A 21,872-nucleotide genomic window follows, 5' to 3' on the forward strand; every position below is an offset into this window, starting at 1 on the left:
ACACAGATTTCAGAATTTCTACTTCTGGGATTATCAAATGAACCAGAACTGCAGCCCCTCATCTTTGGGCTTTTCCTCTCCATGTACCTGATCACTGTGTTTGGAAACCTGCTCATCATCCTGGCTGTTAGCTCAGACTCCCACCTCCACACCCCCATGTACTTCTTCCTCTCCAACCTGTCCTTTGCAGACATCTGTTTCACCTCCACCACCATCCCAAAGATGCTGTGGAACATCCAGACTCACAGCAAAGTCATAACCTATGAAGGCTGCATCATCCAGATGTATTTTTTCTTACTGTTTGGGGGATTGGCCGTCTTCCTCCTGACGGTGATGGCCTATGATCGGTATGTGGCCATCTGTCACCCTCTGCACTACATGGTCATCATGAAACCCCGGCTCTGTGGTCTCCTGGTTCTGTCATCTTTTGTTATGAGTTTCCTATATTCCCTGATGCAAAGCTTAATGGTGGTGCAGTTGTCCTTCTGTACAAAGTGGGCAATCCCCCACTTTTTCTGTGAAGCCAACTTGATGATCCAACTTGCCTGTTCTGACACCTTCATCTGTGACCTGGTGGTATATTTTGTATCAGCGGTGCTGGGTGGTGGTTCCCTTGCTGCTATTCTTTACTCTTACTCTAAGATAATGTCCTGCATAAATGGAATCTCATCAGCTCAGGGGAAGTATAAAGCATTTTCCACCTGTGCATCTCATCTCTCAGTTGTCTCCTTATTTTCTTGTTCAGTCCTGGGAGTGTACCTTACCTCTGCTGATACCCACAGCTCACACTCAAGTGTGATCACCTCGGTGATGTACAGTGTGGTCACACCCATGCTGAATCCCTTCATGTACAGTCTCAGGAATAAAGACATTAAAAAAGCTTTGAAAATAATTGGGAAGTAAACTAATAAAGAGTTAAGTGTCCTGGGGCTGAAGAACTCCCACTGACTGCAGGGCTTAAAACTCAGAGCCATAAATGGTGAATTTTTTAAGTTTCATTTTGAAGGTAGAACTTGCTCTTTCTATTTATCTCTGGAATTTTTACTTCTTTGGCTTCCATTTATCAATACAATCTAAATCACTTTATTAAGCTTTCTTCTCTCTGTGATATTGAGAGTTTTCCCCTTTGTTGTCTTCCTATTATTCCTAATTTATTTGCAACCTTGAAAAAGAAATATTTAGACATTCCCATTTATCTCATAGGACTATATGCAATTCTTAACAATTTTTTTTTCAAATGAAAAATGTAATCCTATGCAATATTTCCTTAAGTTTCCTAAGAGTACTAGGTTGTACAAACTCTATGAAAAAACACACTTGGCAACCAAGACAATTGATAAGTTTAACACTTCAGTTCAGTTGCTCCGTTGTGTCTGACTCTTTGTGACCCCATGGACTGTAGCATGACAGGCTTCCCTGTCCATCACCAACTCCTGGAGCTTGCTCAAACTCATGTCCATTGAGTTGGTGATGCCATCCAACCATCTCATCCTCTGTTGTCCCCTTCTCCTCCTGCCTTCAATCTTTCCCAGTATCAGGGTCCTTACCAAAGAGTCAGTTGAAAAGTTTATATGACAGAAAAATCTGAGACCACAGTTTTTCACTATATGTCCACCAATCATAGTGTATTACTAACTTAGCTGCTCTTCATAATAATATATATTAACATATAGTGTCTTATAGCAAGTTATTTGTTTTTATTCTCCTGACTACGGTATTCCTCTTCTCTAACTCACCTTTGTGTACACAGTACCAACACTAGCTCTTGATTAAAATCAATTATCAGATACATGTCTCTTAGTGATCTCTGCGCAGAAACAGAAATTAGAATAAAAAGGTGAATTGATATCACCTTGAACTGTTGTTGTTGCTTAGTCACTAAGTTGTGTTTGACTCTTTTTTTGACCCCAAGGACTGAAGCCTGTCATGTTCCTTCTATTGATATTGCTGATAATATGGCTCCTCCTTGCATTGCTCTAAATGAAATAACTCCCTGATTTAAAGTGTTGCCATAACAACTAAAGGTATCATGATTAATTATTATCAGTATTTTTCATTATATATTTCCTTTATGGTCAGAAATCTCTTCATCTTTCTGGTCAAAGAATGTCTCAATCAAGAGTTTGAATTCCTGTCCAGGCATATAAATCAGGGTCACCAGTTTTCCTACACAAAAATGCATATTCTTTCAATCGTTCTTGGTTACCTGGAAAGGAATCCCAATAAGATAATCTTTTTAATAGAGCTGTCTGAAAAGAAGCCATGAATGTTGTCTTCATATATGATAACAAGTCAAAAGTAAGCAGCAGCAGATTATTATCATTGCCCTCACTTCTGTTCACTTTGATTAGGTATCAGTTAGCTAATGCTGTGCCAGATATCCAAAAAGCCAGTGATCAGATTCTATGGTGAAATGTTATCATGAGCTCTGCTGTTCTCCTCCGGAGTCTATCTGGGTCTCTACCCTGTGCTTCTACATCTCATTAAAGATGTAGGATGTGGTCATGGTGCTCTTCTCTCTTGAATAAATATATTATCAGTTTCTGCTATTTACCTATTTTTCCCTCTATTTTATTGGAAAAAAAGAGCGTCAAGTATGAATTGCCTTAATTTAGTACTAGAGTCCCTATATCTACATTTCCCTTTTTCACAGGCAGAGGAGATATCCACTACCACTGCTCAGTGTGAGTCAGGTACCTGGGGTTCAGGTTCCTCTTTGATCCATGCCCAGCTGTATTTTATTTCTTTTCTAATAGACTTATTTAGTCATGTACAGATGTGAGAGTTGGTCCATAAAGAAGGCTGAGCACCAAAGAATTGATGCTTTTGAACTGTGGTGCTGGAGAAAAACTCTTGAGTTCCTTGAACTGCAAGGAGATCAAACCAAATCCTAAAGGAAATCAACCCTGAATAATTCATTGGAAGGATGGATGCTGAAACTGAAACTCCAATACTTTGGACACCTGATGCAAAGAGCTGACTCATTGGAAAAGTGGAAAAGACACTTATGTTCGGAAGGATTGAGGGCAGGAGGAGAGGGGGCATCAGAGGCTGAGATGGTTTGATGGCATCGCCGACTCGATGGACATGGGTTTGAGAAACCCTATGAGATAGTGGTGGGCAGAGGAGCCTGGCACGCTACAGTTCATGAGGTCACAGAGAGTAGGACAAGACTTAGTGACTGAACAACAATAATGATAGACTCACTGGCATTATTTACATCCTGTAATCTGCACATAGTTAAAATGCACTTTTTAACAAAATATAGAAGTCTTATAGAAATAGCAGGACATAGTTCTGCTGCATAGTTCTGCTGCATAGTTCTGCTTATGTCTAGTTCAAGAAAGTTCATAGTAACTCTAATATCATTTTTAGGAAACTGTCAAAAATTTAATCTCCTGGGTCTTACTGTCCTTGTTTCTGAAGAAAATGTGGGATAGTAAACATGACTTCAGACAAATGTTGTAAGAAACAAATGAAATGTGTAGATATATTTTGATGGGTCCAAATAAAAATCTTCAAAGAAGACAGTCATGTGTATGTGTGTTCATTTATATAAATATTTATTTCAAATAAACATATGCACACTGATTTGTACACAGTCTCATGTTTTATGTTGAGAGGAAATGTGTGAGAAAGATAGAGACAATACATGTAAAAATAATGAATGCTTGACTGAATATAAAATCAAATAATGTAGAAAATTAGGCACAAAATATAGTGTAAATGATAGATAACAAAGTAAATAATTACTTTTCCTATTTTAATGCCTCATGGACATCACAATCTGAAGCAAGTTTACATTTATGCCATAAGAATATCTCTATCAACTGAAGAGACGGAATATCCCCAAATCGAATTTAAATTTCCTTTTCCTACTTAAGATGAGATTATAACACAAAATATCTTTCCCCAGGGGAAGCTCAATAAATGAACTGAGAAGTATAACCTCCATTTCTGGAACAAAATTTTACTGGGAAAAAAGAAAATGTCTGTATTCAATTTCTAATGTTAAGATAAAATTCCACATCAGTGATTTAAATAAATAATTTATGTTCTGACAATGCTGGAGTTCAGAGGCCTGATATGGGTTTCTCTGGACTAAAATCAACATGTTTGCAGGGCTGGATTTCCTCTGGAAGCTAGAGGGAAGAATCTATTTTCCCTATTTTGCATTCAGACTATCGTAGGAAAAGAATATAAATATATTTATTACAATGAACAAACATTTCAATATGAGGGATTAAATCAGAACTCAACTTGTGATAGAATTAAGAAATTCCTAGTGATTTTGGCCGGAGAAGGCAATGGCAACCCACTCCAGTACGCTTGCCTGGAAAATCCCATGGACAGAGGAGCCTGGTAGGCTGCAGGCGATGGGGTAGTGAAGAGTCGGACACGACTGAGCGACTTTACTTTCACTTTTCACTTTCATGCATTGGAGAAGGAAATGGCAACCCACTCCAGTGTTCTTGCCTGGAGAATCCCAGGGACGGGGGAGCCTGGTGGGCTGCCGTCTATGGGGTTGCACAGAGTCAGACATGACTGAAGCGACTTAGCAGCAGCAGCAGCAACAGTGATTTTGGACAATGTGGCACCAAGCCAAGCTGTGCAGTGCTCAAGGTTTATATCAAAGGAACACAGTTCTCCTCCTTGTCCTTGTTGAAGAGGAGAAGAGAAATTTTTTTCTAGACATCAGGGGCTGTGTCTCTACTACAAGTCAAAATTTGAAGAGTCAAGGGATCTATTTCAGGAAGGGATGTAATCTATTCCTAAACTTGGAGAAAATCAGGTTTGGGATGAGGCATTTTTCAAAAGTTAGACTGAAGAAGTCAGCAAAGTGCATGAGGAAGAACAATGATAATTAGCAGTGGATTCTCTTGACTCTAACCTGGTCTCTTGGGAGCACAGAATCTCCAGGACATTCCCTTCCCTGTTCAGACCAGTGTCCCACAGGGAAATCATGGGCCTAGAGGTTGGAGTAAAAAGAGGGAAATGTGCTGATTAGTAGACAGGGGGAGCTGTAAACTCTGCTGCATCCCTCACTCTGTACAACCTTGCACTCGATGGAACGTGGTTATTGTTGTTAGAGTCCTAAGTTTGGCTGGGAGACTCATGCAAGCCTCCTTTCCACTGTTTTTTGTGGGACCAGAGCTTCCGTCTCCATTATTAACTATCCAGGAGGAGTTTGGACCTTCTCCCAGTGATCTTCCTCTCAGAGTTCCCAGCCAGGGGAGTTGACTAGTCCAGGAGGTACTGCAGGAAAGGGTCCAAGAAGATCAAATCCATGCATGTATACCTGAAGTCACCTGAGAGCCAACTGCTGGTCCCAGAGCCAAGAGTTTGCTAGCATTGACCTATATAAACAATCGAGTGTAAAATATAGAGGTAATGGGAAGCTTCTATATAATACAGGGGCCCAAGCCCAGTGTTCATGCTAATCTTGTTACATAGATGGTCAACCACCTCCTCAGGAGAATAGGGGCTTCCCTCGTGGCTCAGATGGGAAAGAATCTGCCTGCAATGTGAGAGAACTGGGTTCGATCCCTGGGTTGGGAAGATCCCCTAGAGAAGGGAATGGCAACCCACTCCAGTATTCTTGCCTGGAGAATTCCATGAACAGAGGAGCCTGGCAGGCTACAGTCCACGGGGTCACAAAGAGTCAGACACAGCTGTGTGACTAACACTTTGAAGAGGACAAATACCCCTATTCCCACTATTTGGGTAAAGATGTAAACTTTTTGAATAGTTCAGTTGCCTCTCGAAATTCAAACAGCTAATATGTGATAGATCCAAGAGGCAGTGCCAAGTTTTTAATTTCAAAAGGCGTTATGAATATAATTTAGAGGTTTCTTTTACCATTTCACCTTAAAAATCTCCCACTATTGCTGTATATGATGCATTTCCTTTTCTAAATTGTGGATTCATTCCCTTTGCTCATTTTTCTAGTGGGATGTTGAATTGATAAAGTGACTTGATAGCATAGGGATATCTCTTTTATCATTTACATCTTTTTTTCTGCTTTATTCATTATTCTGGGTATCCAGGGGATGCACAGAGTGCAAAGGGGATACACATGGGCAAGGAACTCCCCATGTCTTGAGGTTTTAACAATATCCGGGAAGCCACTTGATTCCTCAGAATCCTCTAATACAACCCTTCATCAGCTCCCTCTTACATTCCCCCAAACAATGGCTTAAGTTTGAAACTTGGATATCTGGGGAAAAATATACCCTCAGTTTTTTTCACAGGTTCTTCTCCCTTAGGGACACACATGCCACCCTGATAACCTCTTGTCACCTGTTGGGTCCTCACTGAAGTATCTTTTTAAATATCATTTTGTTTACAGGATTTCTGAATTCCCAATAAAAAAAAAATAAAAGCCCTCTTTTCTTATGAAAGTAAAAGTGTTAGTTGCTCAGTCATGTCCAATTCTTTGCTGCCCCATGGACTGTAGCCTGCCAGGCTTCTCTGTCCATGGGCTTCTCCAGGCAAGAATACTAGAGTGTAGCCATTCCCTTCTCCATGGGATCTTCCCAACCTAGGAATTGAACCCAGGTCTCCTGCATTGCAGGCAAAATTCTTAACCATCTGAGTCAATACTTCATAGCAGCTGCCACCACCTGGCATGAAATATATTTGCTTATATTCTTTCCTCATTCATGATTAGATTGTGGGACTTTTGTAGGACAAAGATGAGACAAGAATTCATAGGCAGGGAAGCCACAGACTCACTTAAGGGGATGAGATTCAAACTCTATGTGTGTTTGTGTGTGTGTGTGAGCGTGCACGCTTAGTTGCTCAATTGTGTCTGACTCTTCTGAAACCTCTTGGACTGCAGCCCGCCAGACTCCTCTGTCCATGGGATTTTTCAGGCAAGAATACTGGAGTGGGTTACTCTCTCTCTCTCTCTCTCTCTCTGTCTCTCTGTCTCTGTCTCTGTCTCTCTCTCTCTCTCTCTATATATATATATATATATATATACATACACACACACGTATATATAGATAGATAGGTAGATAGATAGATAGACACAGACCTTTCTCTCTCTCTCCATATATATATATATATATATATATATATATATATATATACATATATTTGTATATATATATATGAGTTGAGCTTCCCAGGTGGCGCCATTAGTTCTAAAGAACCAGTCTGCCAATGTAGGAGACATAAGAGATGCAGGTTCGATCCCTGGATCGGGAAGATCTCCTGGAGGGCAACCCACTCTGGTATTCTTGCCTGGAGAATCCCATGGGCAATGGAGCCTGGTGGTCTACCATCCATAGTGTTACAAAGAGTCAGACATGACTGAAGCGATTTAGCACGCATGTAAGCTTGCAGTTAAGCCATATATACATGTGGGCTGCTAGGTCGTGACTTCCTCATTGGTATATATATATATATATATACCATATATATAAGCCATGAGCCATATATATATATGGCTTCATTTAAAACTTTAATATATGCAAGCTATATATATATACATACATAGTTAATTAATTGTAATATTTCACCTAGTTAGTAATGTGCATTTGTATGAAAATTAGTCATATTATTTTTTTCTTTTCTAGTCATTACATCTACCTTATGGAACCAGTAATAACACACAGGTTTCAGGATTTCTTCTTCAGGGATTATCAAAGGAACGAGAACTGCAGCCCCTCATCTTTGGGCTTTTCCTCTCCATGTACCTGATCACTGTGTTTGGAAACCTGCTTATCATCCTGGCTGTCAGCTCAGACTCCCACCTCCACACCCCCATGTACTTCTTCCTCTCCAACCTGTCCTTTGCAGACATCTGCTTCATCTCCACCACCATCCCAAAGATGCTGTGGAACATCCAGACTCACAGCAAAGGCATGACCTATGAAGGCTGCATCATCCAGATGCATTTTTTCTTACTGTTTGGGGGACTGGATGTCCTTCTCCTGACAGTGATGGCCTATGACCGGTATGTGGCCATCTGTCACCCCCTGCACTACATGGTCATCATGAGCCCCCAGCTCTGTGGTCTCCTGGTTCTGTCATCGTACATTGTGAGTTTCCTGTATTCCTTGCTACAGAGCCTAATGGTGGTGCAGCTGTCCTTCTGTACAAACAATGAAATCCCTCACTTCTTCTGTGAAACCAGCCAGGTTGCCCTCCTTGCCTGCTCTGACACCTTCATCTGTGACATGGTGATATATTTTGCAGGAGCGCTGGTCGGTGGTGGTTCCTTCACGTGTCTTCTTTACTCTTACTCTCAGATAGTCTCCTCTGTATGTGGAATCTCATCAGCCCAGGGGAAGTATAAAGCACTTTCCACCTGTGCATCTCACCTCTCAGTTCTCTCCTTATTTTACTGTTCAGCCCTAGGAGTGTACACTGCTTCTGCTGATACCCACAGCTCACATTCAAGTGCAATCACCTCGGTGATGTACACCGTGGTCACACCCATGCTGAACCCTTTCATCTACAGTCTCAGGAATAATGACATAAAAGGAGCTCTGAAAATATTATTTACAAAGGAAACTATAAAAGAGATCATTGACTTGGTGTTGAAGAACTGCTGTTGATTGCAGGGCTCACAACTTCAAAGTCATAAATTGTGATTATTTGCATCACATTCTGAAACTAGAACTTGCTCTTTCTATTTATTTCTGGAATTTTAATTTCTTCGGCTTCCATTTATCTAAAGAACTTAACTACCATTATTAAGCTTTCTTCTCTCTCTGATGTCGAACATTTTCTTCCTTTTTTGTCTTCCAATTATTCCAAATTTATTCCCAATCTCTAATATTAAATATTTGGAGAATCTCCTTTGTCTCATGGGAAACTATGCATTTCTCAGTATTTTTTTTTCTCAAATGACATATGTAATACTATGTAATCTTCTCTTAGTTTTCCTAAAAGCATAACTATAGGCTGTACTAAACCTATGGGGGAAAAGAAGAACACATTTGAGAAAATAGGATCATTTATATAAGTTTATAGGAGACGAAAATCTGAGACCATTTTTCACTATATGAGCACAACTGCTTGTGTATCAAAAACAGTTGTTTTTCATAACTATATAGATTTAACATATAGTGCATTTTAGCTAATCATTTGTTTTCATTAATTAATTTTAATTAATTAATCCCCAGCAAGAATACTAGAATGGGTATTCTTTTTCTCTTAGACACCCTGTATGCACAGTGCCAACACTAGCCCCTGACTTTGTTTACCAAATACATGTCTCCTAGTGATGTCTCCATGAAAACAGATATTTGAATAAACCATTGAATTAATACAACCTTGAATATGATGAAGCAAGCTTTAACCTATACTTTGTATCACTCTGCATGATATTTCTTTTTCAAAATATACATTTACTTTTTGAAGTAAGGTAAATGTCACTTGTTTAAGGGGGATTATTCTTTGGTGTGAAGTTTTGGGAGGTATATTTTAAGGTTTTTCATTGAATTACTGACTTTTTTCCTTGAAATCTTCCAGTAATGCATACAAACATGATTCTTTCTATTGCTCTAAATAAAATAACTTATCCTTTTCTAAATTTCATTATGAACACTAAAGGGACAGTTAATAACCACAATCATCTACTATATATCTCCTATACAGGGACATTTCTTCAATCTTTATTATCATAAATGATTCCCAAGACAATGTGAATTTTCTTAGTTGTGATTCAGAGTCAGCTGAGTTTCTGCACCAACCTGCATGTCCTTCCAAGTTCTTCTAGGTAGCTGGCAAGGATATCAGTGTAGTCATTTTTTACTACTGTTACTTGTGAAAGTGAAAGTCGCTCAGTTGTGTCCAACCCTTTGCTGCCCCATGGACCATATAGTCCATGGAATTCTCTAGGCCAGAATACTGGAGTAGGTAGCCTTTCCCTTCTCCAGGGGATCTTCCCTACCCAGGGATTGGATCCAGGTCTTCTGCATTGCAGGCAGATTCTTCACCAGCTGAGCCACAAGGGAAGCCCAAGAATCCTGGTGTGGGTAGAATATCCCTTCTCCAGCAGCCCTTCCAGACCCAAGAATTGCAGGCGGATTCTTTACCAACTGAGCTATCAGGAATTTGATATAAAAATAAATAATGATACAATCAGAAATGCTATCTTCAAATATCAGAATAGATGTCAAAAATAAGATCAAGTAGATTATTGTCATTGCCCTCAGTTCTGTGCCTTTGGGTTATTGTATCAATTATTGCATCAGTTATTGCAGCATAACAAGCCAACATAAAATAAAACAACTTATCATAATGACTTTATTATTGAATGAGGCAGTATGATGAGGAGTGGTCCTGAGCCCTGCTTGCTCCTTGATGAGTCTGTATTCAGCTAGAAGTCTCTTCATGGTGTTTCTAGGACTCATCCATGAAACTGTGTGACTCGGAATCTTTTGTCTTGAACACATTTATGGTCATTTCACTCCTTGTCTATACCCAGTTTATCCATTTACAGAAAAAATGAGTTCCTGAAATATGAATCCCTATACCTTAATGTCACAGTTCCTATATCCATATATAGTACTTTGATTTCTTCCCAGTTAGAAGACCTATATTCCATACTTCACTCTAAATATTATCTGACTTATTAATTTTTGATTAATTAATACCTCAAATTTAATTTTTTTCCTTTTAACTAATTGATTAGTTATACTAACACTATCACACTGTCTCAAATACCATCTTACTGACATTACTCAGAGAAAATCAGTCTCCTCCATCTATCATCTGTACTTTTAAAATATGTCTTCTTTAATGTATGTCATTATATTCTAATAGGGCTTCCCAGGTGGCACTAGTGGTAAACGGATCCAACTGCTAATTCAGAAGCTTCAGGAGATGTGAGTTCGCTCCCTAGGTTGGGAAGATCCCCTGGAGGAGGACGTGGCCACCCACTCTAGTATTCTTTACTGGAAAATCCCATGGATGGAGGAGCCTGGTAGACTAAAGTCCATGGGGTCACAAAGAGTTGGACACGACTGAGTGATTTCACTTTCACGTTCTCAAATTATTTTTTTTTCCTTTTAAATAATTTATTAGAGTATCATGCTCTATGCTCAGTCATGTCCAACTCTTTGTGACCCCGTCAGGCTCCTCTGTCCATGGGATTATCCCGGCAAGAATACTGGAGTCAGTGGCCACGTCCTCCTCCAGAGTATCTTCCCAACCTAGGGATCGAACTCACATCTCCTGAAGCTTCTGAATTAGCAGGTGGATCCGTTTACCACTAGTGCCACCTGGGAAGCCCTATTAGAATATAACGACATACATTAAAGAAGACATATTTTAAAAGTACAGGTGATAGATGGAGGAAACTGATTTTCTCTGGGTAATGTCAGTAAGATGGTATATGATTGTGTGTCTGTGTGTGTGCTAGTCATTCAGTCATGTCTGACTCTTTGTGACCCCATGGACTGTAACCCGCCAATCTCCTCTGTCCATGGGATTCTCCAGGCAAGAATAATGGAGTGGGTTGCCATGCCCTTCTTGTTACGAGGTATATAGGGATTTCTAGCATTCTTCCACCCCTAGAAACATCAACTTGAATAACTGTATACAATACCTTCGTAAGTGTCAGGATTTTAGGCCACTGATAACTGTACATTAATAAGAGAAAAAATTAGTAAAGACATTTTTCTGTTATCCTCATTACAACATTTCCACAAGTGGGCAACAAAACATGGAGACAGACACCCTCCCCATGACAGAAAGAAGCTGGTGTTTGTCTGACCTCACTGTAACCCATGCACCAGGCCACCCCCTGCAGCCTCAGGCTCCAGGCAGACTTCTCCAGACTGAGGCTCCAGTAGAAAAATGCTCCATGCCCCCAAGCCTGAGGACATCCTGCATTGACCCAAACTGTAGGCCGGTCCTGAGAATAGAACACCATATGATTGCTGAGACCCTAGGCTCCAAGCTCATCTAAGCACCAAGTCAGCTTGACTCCCGTTAACCAGAGCTTTCAGTCTACCCCAGCATAAGGCCAGCTCTTGCAGCCCAGCTGGCCTATTCCAGTGTTCCCTGATGCCTCTTCAACTCCTACAAACCCAAAGTCCAGGTCTATCCCCAGGGCCCCAAGCATCAGGTCTTATCACTTACCAGCCCAGACATGAGACCTGCCCATTTTAGGACTCCAGAAGGAAGCTGACCAAAAGACAACCATGTGGCCCATCCAGAAACATAACACGCTGTCTGGTGAAGGAATTTCTATGCCAAGACAGAAAGAGATACCAGCTTCTTTAAATGCACACTGATGCAAGGCCATGAGGATCACAAGTATTCAAGGAAAAAAAGAAACCACTTAAAGGACTTCCCAGGTGGCACCGTGGTAAAGAATCCACCTGCCAAGGCAAGAAACACAGGAGATGTGGGTTCAATGCCTGGATCCAGAAGACCACTGGGTATGAAATGGGGAACCACTTCAGTATTCCTGCCTGGAAAATTCCATGGGCAAAGGAACCTGGCATGCTACAGTTTATGTGGTTACAAAAAGTCAGACATGACTGAACATGCCTAAACTGCAAGGAAACTAATACAGCTCCTATGAATGCTCCTAAAGCAGCAGAGATCTATAAACTGTCTAACTAAATATATATAATAATCCTCTTAAAGAAATTTAATAAACTGCATGAAAACAAAAGACAGAAAAAAATCAAACAAGGAAAACAATGACTGTTTCTTTTCTGTGCAGAAGTAACTGGGTTTATATTTTCAAGATGACCCTTAATAATACAGAGGCCAGAACTCAACCAATGGATGGTAACAGGTGAGGGGGAGGGGGGAGATCTATTTCAATTCATGGGATGTCTTTGCAACCAGATTAATAAAGTGTAAAGGTTCATGGTGCGGAGGAGGGACACCTGTGACTTGAAATTACTTCAGCAGGGAGGTCACTTTGTTGCTCAACATTCTCTGACATCATCTCTCATCACCCTCCGGCTTTCTCATTCCCCTACCAGACACTGCCTTCCTTTCCTATACTTGATTGATTGAAACAGCCACCTCCCTCAGGACCTTTGCAGGGGCCATTCCCTCTGCCAGACACACACTTCCCCAGGTGAGTTCATTCCCCCTGCTGTCTCTTCCTTGAGGTCTCTTTTGAAACATCATCTTGACTGCAGTCTTGCCAGAACACCCAATGAAAAATAGCTGCTGCTCTCCACTCTTTCTTTTATACCTGTTTCTGTTTTCTTCATCACAATTGTCACCATCTGACCTATTATATCATTATTTTATTTGTTTGTATTCTTTCTCCATAACTGGATTGTACAGATGTTTTTTTCTCAGTACCCAATACTCCTTGCCTGGGTAGTGCCTGGAAAATATTTGGTACTCAATATATATTCCTCAATTAAATGAAAGATATTTTTAATAAAAATGGTATAAATTATGCTTGAAAAAGATGCTGAGACTAGTAAAGGAATTCCTTGCAAGAAATGGAAATGCAATGTCCTAAAGGGGCACGAATCCATAATGAAAATATTGAAATGAAACTTCTCTGCTTTAAAATTATATCACAGTTTTTATTTGAAGTTACTAACATGAACTTCTGTGAACATTAATCTTAAAACACTTTATTGGCAGTCACTTGTACCACATGGAACCAGAATAAGTTACCTGAATTTCAGAACGACTTCTGAGATTTTCAGAGGCACAAGAAGTGCAACTACATTTTGACACTTTTCCGCTCCAAGCACCTGATCACTGTATGCATAAAACTGCTTGTCACTGCAATCTTCAGATCAGATTCTTATTTCCATAACCCCATGTACTTTATCTCTTGCTGACCTTTATCAACATGTGTTTCACCTCAACCACTGTTTAGAGTCAGTATGTAATTAAGGAGGAAAGTCATGACCTATGCAGGCTGCATTATCCAGATGTATTTTTTCACAGTCTTTTCAGAGTTGGGCAATATTCTCCTGAGTTTGATGTCCTTTGACTGGTTTGTGACCATTGACTAGTTTGTGACCATCAGAGTACATGTGTCTTTTCCAATTATGGTTTTCTACAGATATATGCCACAGGAGTAGGACTGTGGGATCATATGGTAGCTCTATTTTTAGCTTTTTTTTTTTTTAAGGAATCTCCATACTACTCTACATAGTGACTGTACCAATTTACATTCCCATTAACAGCATTGGGGCTTCCCAGGTGGTGCAGTGGTAAAGAATTTGCCTGCCAATGCAGGAGATGCAAGAGACACGGGTTTAGCCCCTGGGTTGGAAAGATCCCCTGGAGGAGGAAATGGAAACCCACTCCAGTATTCTTGCCTGGAAAAAGCCTCCTGGACAGAGGAGTCTTGCAGGCTACAGTCCAAAGGGCCCCCAAAAGTCGGACACGACTCATCAACTAAACTACATCAACAGTGTGTATGTGTCAACCTCAGATTCCCAATTTACCCCTCCCTTTTCTCCCTGGTAGTCATAAGTTTCCTTTTTACATTTGTGACTCTATTTTTGTTTTATAAATAAGTTCATTTGTACCATATAAATGATACCATATGATGTTTCTCTTCTGATTTACTTTACTCAGTATGATAATCTCTAGGTCTGTCCATATTGCTAAAAATGGCATTATTTCATTCTTTTTCACAGCTCAGTAATATTCCACTGTATATATGTAGCACATTTTCTTTATTCATTCCTCTGTCGATAGAAATTTAGGTTGCTTCCATGTTCTGGCTATTGTAAATAGTGCTGCAGTGAACATTGGAGCATATTTATCTTTTCAAATTATGGTTTTCTCTGTATATATGCCTAAGAGTGAGATTGCTGGATCAGATGGTAGCTTTATGTTTAGTTTTTCAAGACACCTCCATGCTGTTCTCCATAGTGGCTATATCAATTTATATTTCCACCAACAGTGTAAGAGGGTTCCCTTTTCCCCAAACCCTCTCCAGCATTTATTGTTTGTAGATTTTTTTTATTGATGGGCATACTGACTGGTGTGAGGTGATACCTTATTGTAGATTTGATTTGCATTCGTCTAATAATTAGTTATGTTGAGCATCTTTTTATGTGCCTCATGGCCATCTTCATGTCTTCTTTGGAGAAATGTCTATTTTAAAGTTTCTCTTGTAGTTAATACATACTTTATAATAAAGGACTAAGCTACAGCTTTTATCTTGTGATATAACTATGGGTTTTCTAATTGTTTTGGTCAAAGTGTCAGGAAGCCAAGGAGTATGCTGCCCAAAGTTTTATATTAAATTTTATAACCTGTCCCTTTTAAAAACAGAGGAATAATAATTTTCTGGAGTTTCAGGGACACTATCCCAATAAAAAATCAATGTGTGAATTTCCAGGGAACCTAAATGATACAGAATCTTCAGTCTTAGGCTTTGAGAAAATTTTAACTCCAGGTTTTGATGAGGTCATTAGGGTTTAGACTTCTGGAAGGAAGAAGAGTTAATTGAGGAGTAATAAAGTATGAATTCACCTGGCTCATAACCTGGTCTCCTAGGAGCAGAGAATCAGCAGAAAAAATCTCACGCTATCTAGATGAGTGTCCCACTGGGAAATCATGTACATGAATTTGGAAGTAAAGGAGGGAAATATACCTAATGAGCAGGCAGAGAGCTGTAAACACCTTCTCACTGCAGTCCCCTCTGAGTACAAACTTGGATTGGGTGGGGCACAGTTAGCCTTTTGTTGTCCTTGGTCTGGATCAGGGAAGGATGCCTGACCCCTAACTGATGACCTGTGGGGACTGAGTTTCAGTCTCCATCATCCACCACCCAGGGAGGACTTCCACACAGAGAGTTTCCAACCAGGTTAGTTCTGCTGCCCAACTGATACAGAAGGTATCAGATTATATGGAAGCTAACTGCTTATCTGAGGTCATCTGAAAGCCAATCCAGTCTAGCCCAGTGTCCAGAGACCACTGTGGTTGTTTGCTTGTTTGATTGATGTGTGTGTGCGTGTGTGTGTGTGTGTGTGTGCATGCACGTGCACGCGGGTGCGTGCTGTGCACACACTCAGTCATGTCCGACTCTTTGTGACCCAGGCTCCTCTGTCCATGAGATTTTCCAGGCAAGAATACTGGAGTGGGTTGCCATTTCCTACTCCAGGGCATCTTCCCAACCCAGCGATGAAACCTGAGTCTCCTATGGCTCCTTCATTGGCAGGCTGATTCTTTACCGCTGTGCCACCTGAAAAGCTGTTTGATTAATAGATCAATGTATTTTTATGATGCTGTAAAGAGACATGAACATTGAACCCAGCAATTTGAGGGTCGATGATACCAATTAAATCTTAGTGATAGAAATCCAGTTAGAAGGGGGACCGGGAGGTGCGATGTACTTTGAGTAAAGTGAAATTTATGTCCAAGAACCTATTAATTAATAGGAGTAAACAAATAGGATATTAGTTGTGGAGAGATGTTGAGGGAAGTGTGGGGTTTCCTTTCATTTTTAAGATAGTGCCTATTTGACTATATACCCATATGATAAGAAGATCAAGACCAAGGAATGACTGCAAATGAATCTTTACAATAACATTTCATGAGATACACATTTCAGAGTATCTTCTGTCACTCAGGGTGTCCACGTGGAAAAAAAAATATTTTATATGTCAAAGGGGTATGCAACCAGCTTTATTCTGCAACTATTTATTACCTTGTGAGGCTGAATATATATGTGGATTTGTTAGACATTTGTTTTCTTGATGCAAATTATAGGTATGTGGCATTTGATTTGATATAGTGAGTTGAAATATTTTCACTCCTGCTTTTCACTGAGTTCTTTCAAAGAATTGAAGTTTTTCCGCAAACTGACTGCTTGCCATTTAGCTCTTTTACATATTATAAATGTGTCTGTGGGCAACTGTGAGTGTTTACAACTTTTCATGATCAAATCAATCCACCAGCCATAGACTGCTCCCTCCATTGCATTTTAATTTTTCATTTCTTTGCTAAAATATTTGAGGTGTCACTTTAACATTCTTCAGTCTCAAGTCATTGCTTTTAACAAAAATATTAGTGAAATTTCCTCTATCTCCTTAGTGCTAATAAATCATTTGTGTACCTATTCCCAATGTGGCAAGAAGATCCCCTGGAGAAGGAAATGGCAACCCCCTCCAGTATTCTTGCTTGGAGAATTCCATGGACAGAGGAGCCTGGTGGACTATAATCCATGGGGTTGCAAAGAGTTAGACATGACCGAGTGACTAACACTTTCACTTTCCAGAGATGAAGTTATTAAATTGTAGTCTCTTCCTAATTATTTCTGATGAAATTCCATTCTGTTTTATATAATGGCCATTTCACAAATTACACAGATTTTACAAATTATATTAACACCAATAGTGCACAAAGTTAACTTTTCTCCACATTCTTACAATCACTTTTTAGCTCTAGTATTTTTGACAATCACCATTATAACAGGAATAGATAATATTTCATTCAGTTTTGACTTGAAGTTCCCTAATGAACAGCATTGTTGTGTGCCTTTTCACGAACCTGTTGACCATTTGAGTATCTCTTTGGAAAACGTCTACTCATATCCTTTCCTTATTTTTTATTTGAATTTCTTTTGCTCCTGGGTTGTATGCTCATTTGTCAGAGTTGTGTCTGACTCTTTGCAACACCATGAACTGTAACCCTCAGGTTTCTCTGTCCATGGGGTTTTCCAGGCAAGAATACTGGAGTGGGTTGTCATTTCCACTTGCAGGAGATATTTCTGACCCAGGGATCAAACCCACATCTCCTGTGACTCCTGCATTGGCAGGCAGACTCTTTATCACTAAGCTACCAGGGAAGCTCTGCTGGGTTGTATGAGTTCCTTTTATAGTTTGAATATTAACTCCCTTCCAGATATCTTGTTTGAAAATATTTTTTTCCATTTCCATATCTTTTTTTGGTCATGCTGTTAGTTTGTTTGTTTTTCTGCAGATGCTAGTTTGATATAGTGCCACTTGGTTATCTCTTATTTTGATACTTTGTTGACATGTCAAATCCAGAATAAATATTTCCAAGATCTATGCGAAGAAATCATTTCCATATGTTTTCCCCTAGGATTTCAATGGTTTTAGGTCTACTTATGTCTTTAACTCATTTAGGAGGGATTTCTTTGACTACCATAAAGTAGTGGTCCAATATCATTCTGCTTTACATAGCTGGACAATTTTTCCAATATTACTTATAGAAGAGGCCATATTTTCCCTATTTTATATTAATGTGTTCTTTATCATAGATTAATTTACCATCTAAGTGCCATTTTATTAATGGGATCCCAATTTTGTTACATAGTTATGCGTGTCTGTTTTTATGCTAGTACCCTGCTGTTTTGATGACAGTAGCTTTGTAGTATACTTTTGAAAGCAGAAGGTGTGATGACTCTAGCTCTGTCCTTCTTTCTCAAGATTACCTTGGATATTTATGGTTTTGTGATTTCTTATGAATTTTAGGATTGTTTATCTGTTTCTGTGAGAAATGCCATTGAAATCTTGACAGGGATTGCATTGAATCTGTAGATTTGCTTTGACTAATACAAACACTATAAGAAAAATATATATATTTTTCCAATCTAGAACCATGGGATACTTTCCCTTTATTTGTATCTTCTTCAATTCCTATCAACAATGTCTTGTAATTTTCAGCATAGAGATACTTTACCTCCTTGGTTGAACTTATTCCAAAACATTTTGTTGTTTTTAATGCTATTGTAAGTACTACTGCTTTCTTTATTTCCTTTTAGATAATTTGTTGTTAGTATATGCAGTTGCTACTTATTTTTATATGTCAATTTTGTATCCTGCATTTTAGTGAATTTTTTAATTAGCTGTAACATTTTTCACAGATTTTTTTTAGGATTGTATTATATGTATGTCATCTGCAAATAAAGACAATTTTACTTCTTATTTTCCAAATCTTATGTGTTTTATTTCTTTTTTGTACTTTAATGCTCTGACTAGGGACTTCTAGTACCATGTGGAATAGGACTGGTGAGAGAGGGTATCCTTGCTTCGCTCCTAATCATACAGGTAAAACTTTTATTTTTTTCACCATTTAGTATAAAGTTAGCTGTGGGTACATCACATGTGATGTTTTTATGCATGTTAGGTGTTTTTGCTTTTCATCTTCTTACACTCAAAGACCAGACAGTAATAGGAAAATTATCAGCAAACAATATGAATTTCAGAAATAAATGATAGAACTTCTCATTAAGGGTGGAACATAACATGGTGACAAAAAAGCCAAAAATGGGAAAATTTCCTTATCAGGGATAATAATAGGGAATCCCACAGAGGATTAGGTCCATACACAAAAGTATTGATATAAATTTTGTTACTGCAAAATGTAAACTAACCATTTCAATTTTGTGAGTGAAAGCCATTTGTGTAAAGATAGCTAATGTTATTTTTCTCCTTTCTTATTCTCAACTTCAACAAATGGAAGAAGAAAATCTCACAGTAGTTTCAGGATTTCTTCTTCTGGGATTTTCAAAGGAACAAGAATTGCAGTCCATCACATTCATGATTTTCTTCTCCATGTATCTAATCACTGTGTTTGGAAATCTGGCTATCATCCTAGCCACCATTTCTGACTCCCACCTCCACACCCCCATGTACTTCTTCCTCTCCAACCTGTCCTTTGTAGACATCTGTGTTACCTCTACCACCATCCCAAAGATGCTGTGGAACATCCAGAACCAGGGCAAGCTGATGAGCTATGAAAGCTGCATTACTCAGATGTACTTTGTCATACTCTTTGTAGGGTTGGATGACTTTCTCCTAACAGTGATGGCCTATGACCGCTTTGTGGCCATTTGTCACCCCCTGCACTACACAGTCATTATGAATCCATGGCTTTGTGGCATTATGCTCCTGGTCTCCTGGATCATCAGTGTCTTGCATTCCTTCTTACAAACCTTAATGGTTTTGCAGCTTTCCTTCTATACACATTTAGAAATCCCTCATTATTTCTGTGAACTTAATCAGTTGATTCAACATGCCTGCACTGATACCTTTCTTAATGACATAGTGATGTATTTTGCAGCCCCACTTCTGGGTGGTGGTCCCATGGTTGGTATCATTTACTCATACTCAAAGATAGTGTCTTCCATTTCTAAAATCTCATCATCTCAGGGGAAGTATAAAGCATTTTCCACTTGTGCATCTCGCCTTTCAATTGTCTCCTTATTCTATTGTACGTGCTTAGGAGTGTACCTAAGCTCTGCTGTTACCCACAGCTCACACTCAAGTGCAACAGCCTCATTGATGTATACAGTGGTCACACCCATGCTGAACCCCTTCATATACAGTCTGAGAAATAAAGACATAAAGAGGGCTATGAAAAGATATGTGGGGATGACAGCTACACAAGGTGCAACTGTCCTGGAGTTGAACAAGGCCATATGAGTACAGGATTTATAATCTTGGAGCCAGAAGGTATAATTTCAGCAGTTTTACCTCTTATCATTTTCCTGCTCTCCCAAATTATTTTCTATTTCAAATCATATGACTTTGGATTTCTTTAAAAATTTATTTCTCAAATAAAAAATATAATACCAAGCCTTATAGCAGAAAGTGAAGAAGAACTAAAGAGCTTCTTGATGAAATTGAAAGAGGAAAGTGAAAAAGTTGGCTTAGTTCAGAAAACTAAGATCATGGTATCCAGTCCCATCACTTCATGACAAATAGATGGGAAAACAATGGAATCAGTGACAGACTTTACTTTCTTGGGCTCTAAAATCACTGCAGATGGTGATTGAGGCCATGAAATCAAAAGATGCTTGCTCCTTGGAAGAACAGCTATGACCAACCTAGACAGCATATTGAAAAGCAGAGATATTACTTTGCCAACAAAGTGAGAGGGTAACACACAGGAAGGCCAGGGTCTCCAAGGAGAGGAAATAGATTACAAGTGTCAGACATTTTTTTATCTCTCTCTTAAGTGGCAGGAGGAAACAAACTAGTGATATATTTTTTCCCCTTCTGTATACAAATTTAAAAAGAGGTTTCTCTTAAAATACTATGTTGCCATAATGACACCTAGTTCCACCTGAACTTAACTTTTCTCAAATCTTGAGCTAACCAATGCATTTTTCTTATGGAAATGTTTGTCTTAAGCTATGTTAATGTACGATGCATTTATCCCAAACTCTATCTTCAAGTCGGTTCCACCTAAAGGCTCAGAACTGACTTGACAAACCAGTATGTTATCCTCATACATTGTTCTCCTAATCCATGTAAACGGAACTATTTGTACTGTAATCTGCCATTCTACAAGATTCAAGTCAATAATTTTATGGCCCAGGATGACTCACCTGGTGCCAAGATTATCTCAAAATGCATCTTGTGGGTGAGGGGCCTGGTGCCATTCTCTGAGTTTTTAGGCATTCCTCTTTCATTAACAGACTGCTAGTAACTATATAACATCCAGCTAAAAACTAGCAGGCGGGTATTCTTTCTGCCCCCTTCTGATGTCTATGTCAGAAGCTTTCTCTATCTCTTTTATACTTTAATAAAACTTTATTACACAAAAGCTCTGAGTGATCAAGCCTCATCTCTGGCCCCAGATTGAATTCTTCTCCTCCGGAGGCCTAGAATCCCAGCGTCTTTCGTGGTTCAGCAACAACCTTTCAAAAGGTCCATCTAGTCAAAGCTATGGTTTTCCCAGTACGCATGTATGGATATGAGAGCTGGACTGTAAAGAAAGCTGAGGGCCGAAGAACTGATGCCTTTGAGTTGTGGTTTGGAGAAGACTGTTGAGAGTCTCTTGGACTGCAAGGAGATGAAACTAGATCCGTCCTAAAGGAAATCAGTCCTGAATATTCATCGGAAGGACTGATGCTGAAGCTGAAACTCCAATACTTTGGCCACCTGATGCAAAGAACTGACTCATTGGATAAGACCCTGATGCTGGGA

The 21,872-nt window shown here is 39.3% G+C and overlaps 3 protein-coding genes across 3 annotated transcripts; all 3 read left to right on the forward strand.

The window, feature by feature from the left end:
• Positions 1 to 903, forward strand: LOC122439374 (olfactory receptor 7A5-like). Its single transcript, XM_043464447.1, has one exon. The coding sequence runs from the start codon at positions 82 to 84 to the stop codon at positions 901 to 903; it is 822 nt and encodes a 273-aa protein (XP_043320382.1). The 5' UTR covers positions 1 to 81.
• A 6,734-nt stretch (positions 904 to 7,637) lies between these two features.
• Positions 7,638 to 8,567, forward strand: LOC122439427 (olfactory receptor 7A10-like). Its single transcript, XM_043464465.1, has one exon. It carries the CDS (start codon positions 7,698 to 7,700, stop codon positions 8,565 to 8,567), a length of 870 nt encoding a protein of 289 aa, XP_043320400.1. The 5' UTR covers positions 7,638 to 7,697.
• A 10,827-nt stretch (positions 8,568 to 19,394) lies between these two features.
• Positions 19,395 to 20,363, forward strand: LOC122440981 (olfactory receptor 7A10-like). The gene has a single exon (XM_043467622.1). The coding sequence runs from the start codon at positions 19,395 to 19,397 to the stop codon at positions 20,361 to 20,363; it is 969 nt and encodes a 322-aa protein (XP_043323557.1).
• Positions 20,364 to 21,872: the final 1,509 nt, after the last annotated feature.

Source organism: Cervus canadensis, chromosome 4 (genome assembly GCF_019320065.1).
Source record: "Cervus canadensis isolate Bull #8, Minnesota chromosome 4, ASM1932006v1, whole genome shotgun sequence".
Taxonomy (NCBI): Eukaryota; Metazoa; Chordata; class Mammalia; order Artiodactyla; family Cervidae; genus Cervus; species Cervus canadensis.

Coding starts and splice junctions, on each gene's coding strand:
- LOC122439374 (XM_043464447.1), top strand. CDS start 82: ATGTACCTGATCACTGTGTTTGGAAACCTGCTCATCATCCTGGCTGTT.
- LOC122439427 (XM_043464465.1), top strand. CDS start 7,698: ATGTACCTGATCACTGTGTTTGGAAACCTGCTTATCATCCTGGCTGTC.
- LOC122440981 (XM_043467622.1), top strand. CDS start 19,395: ATGGAAGAAGAAAATCTCACAGTAGTTTCAGGATTTCTTCTTCTGGGA.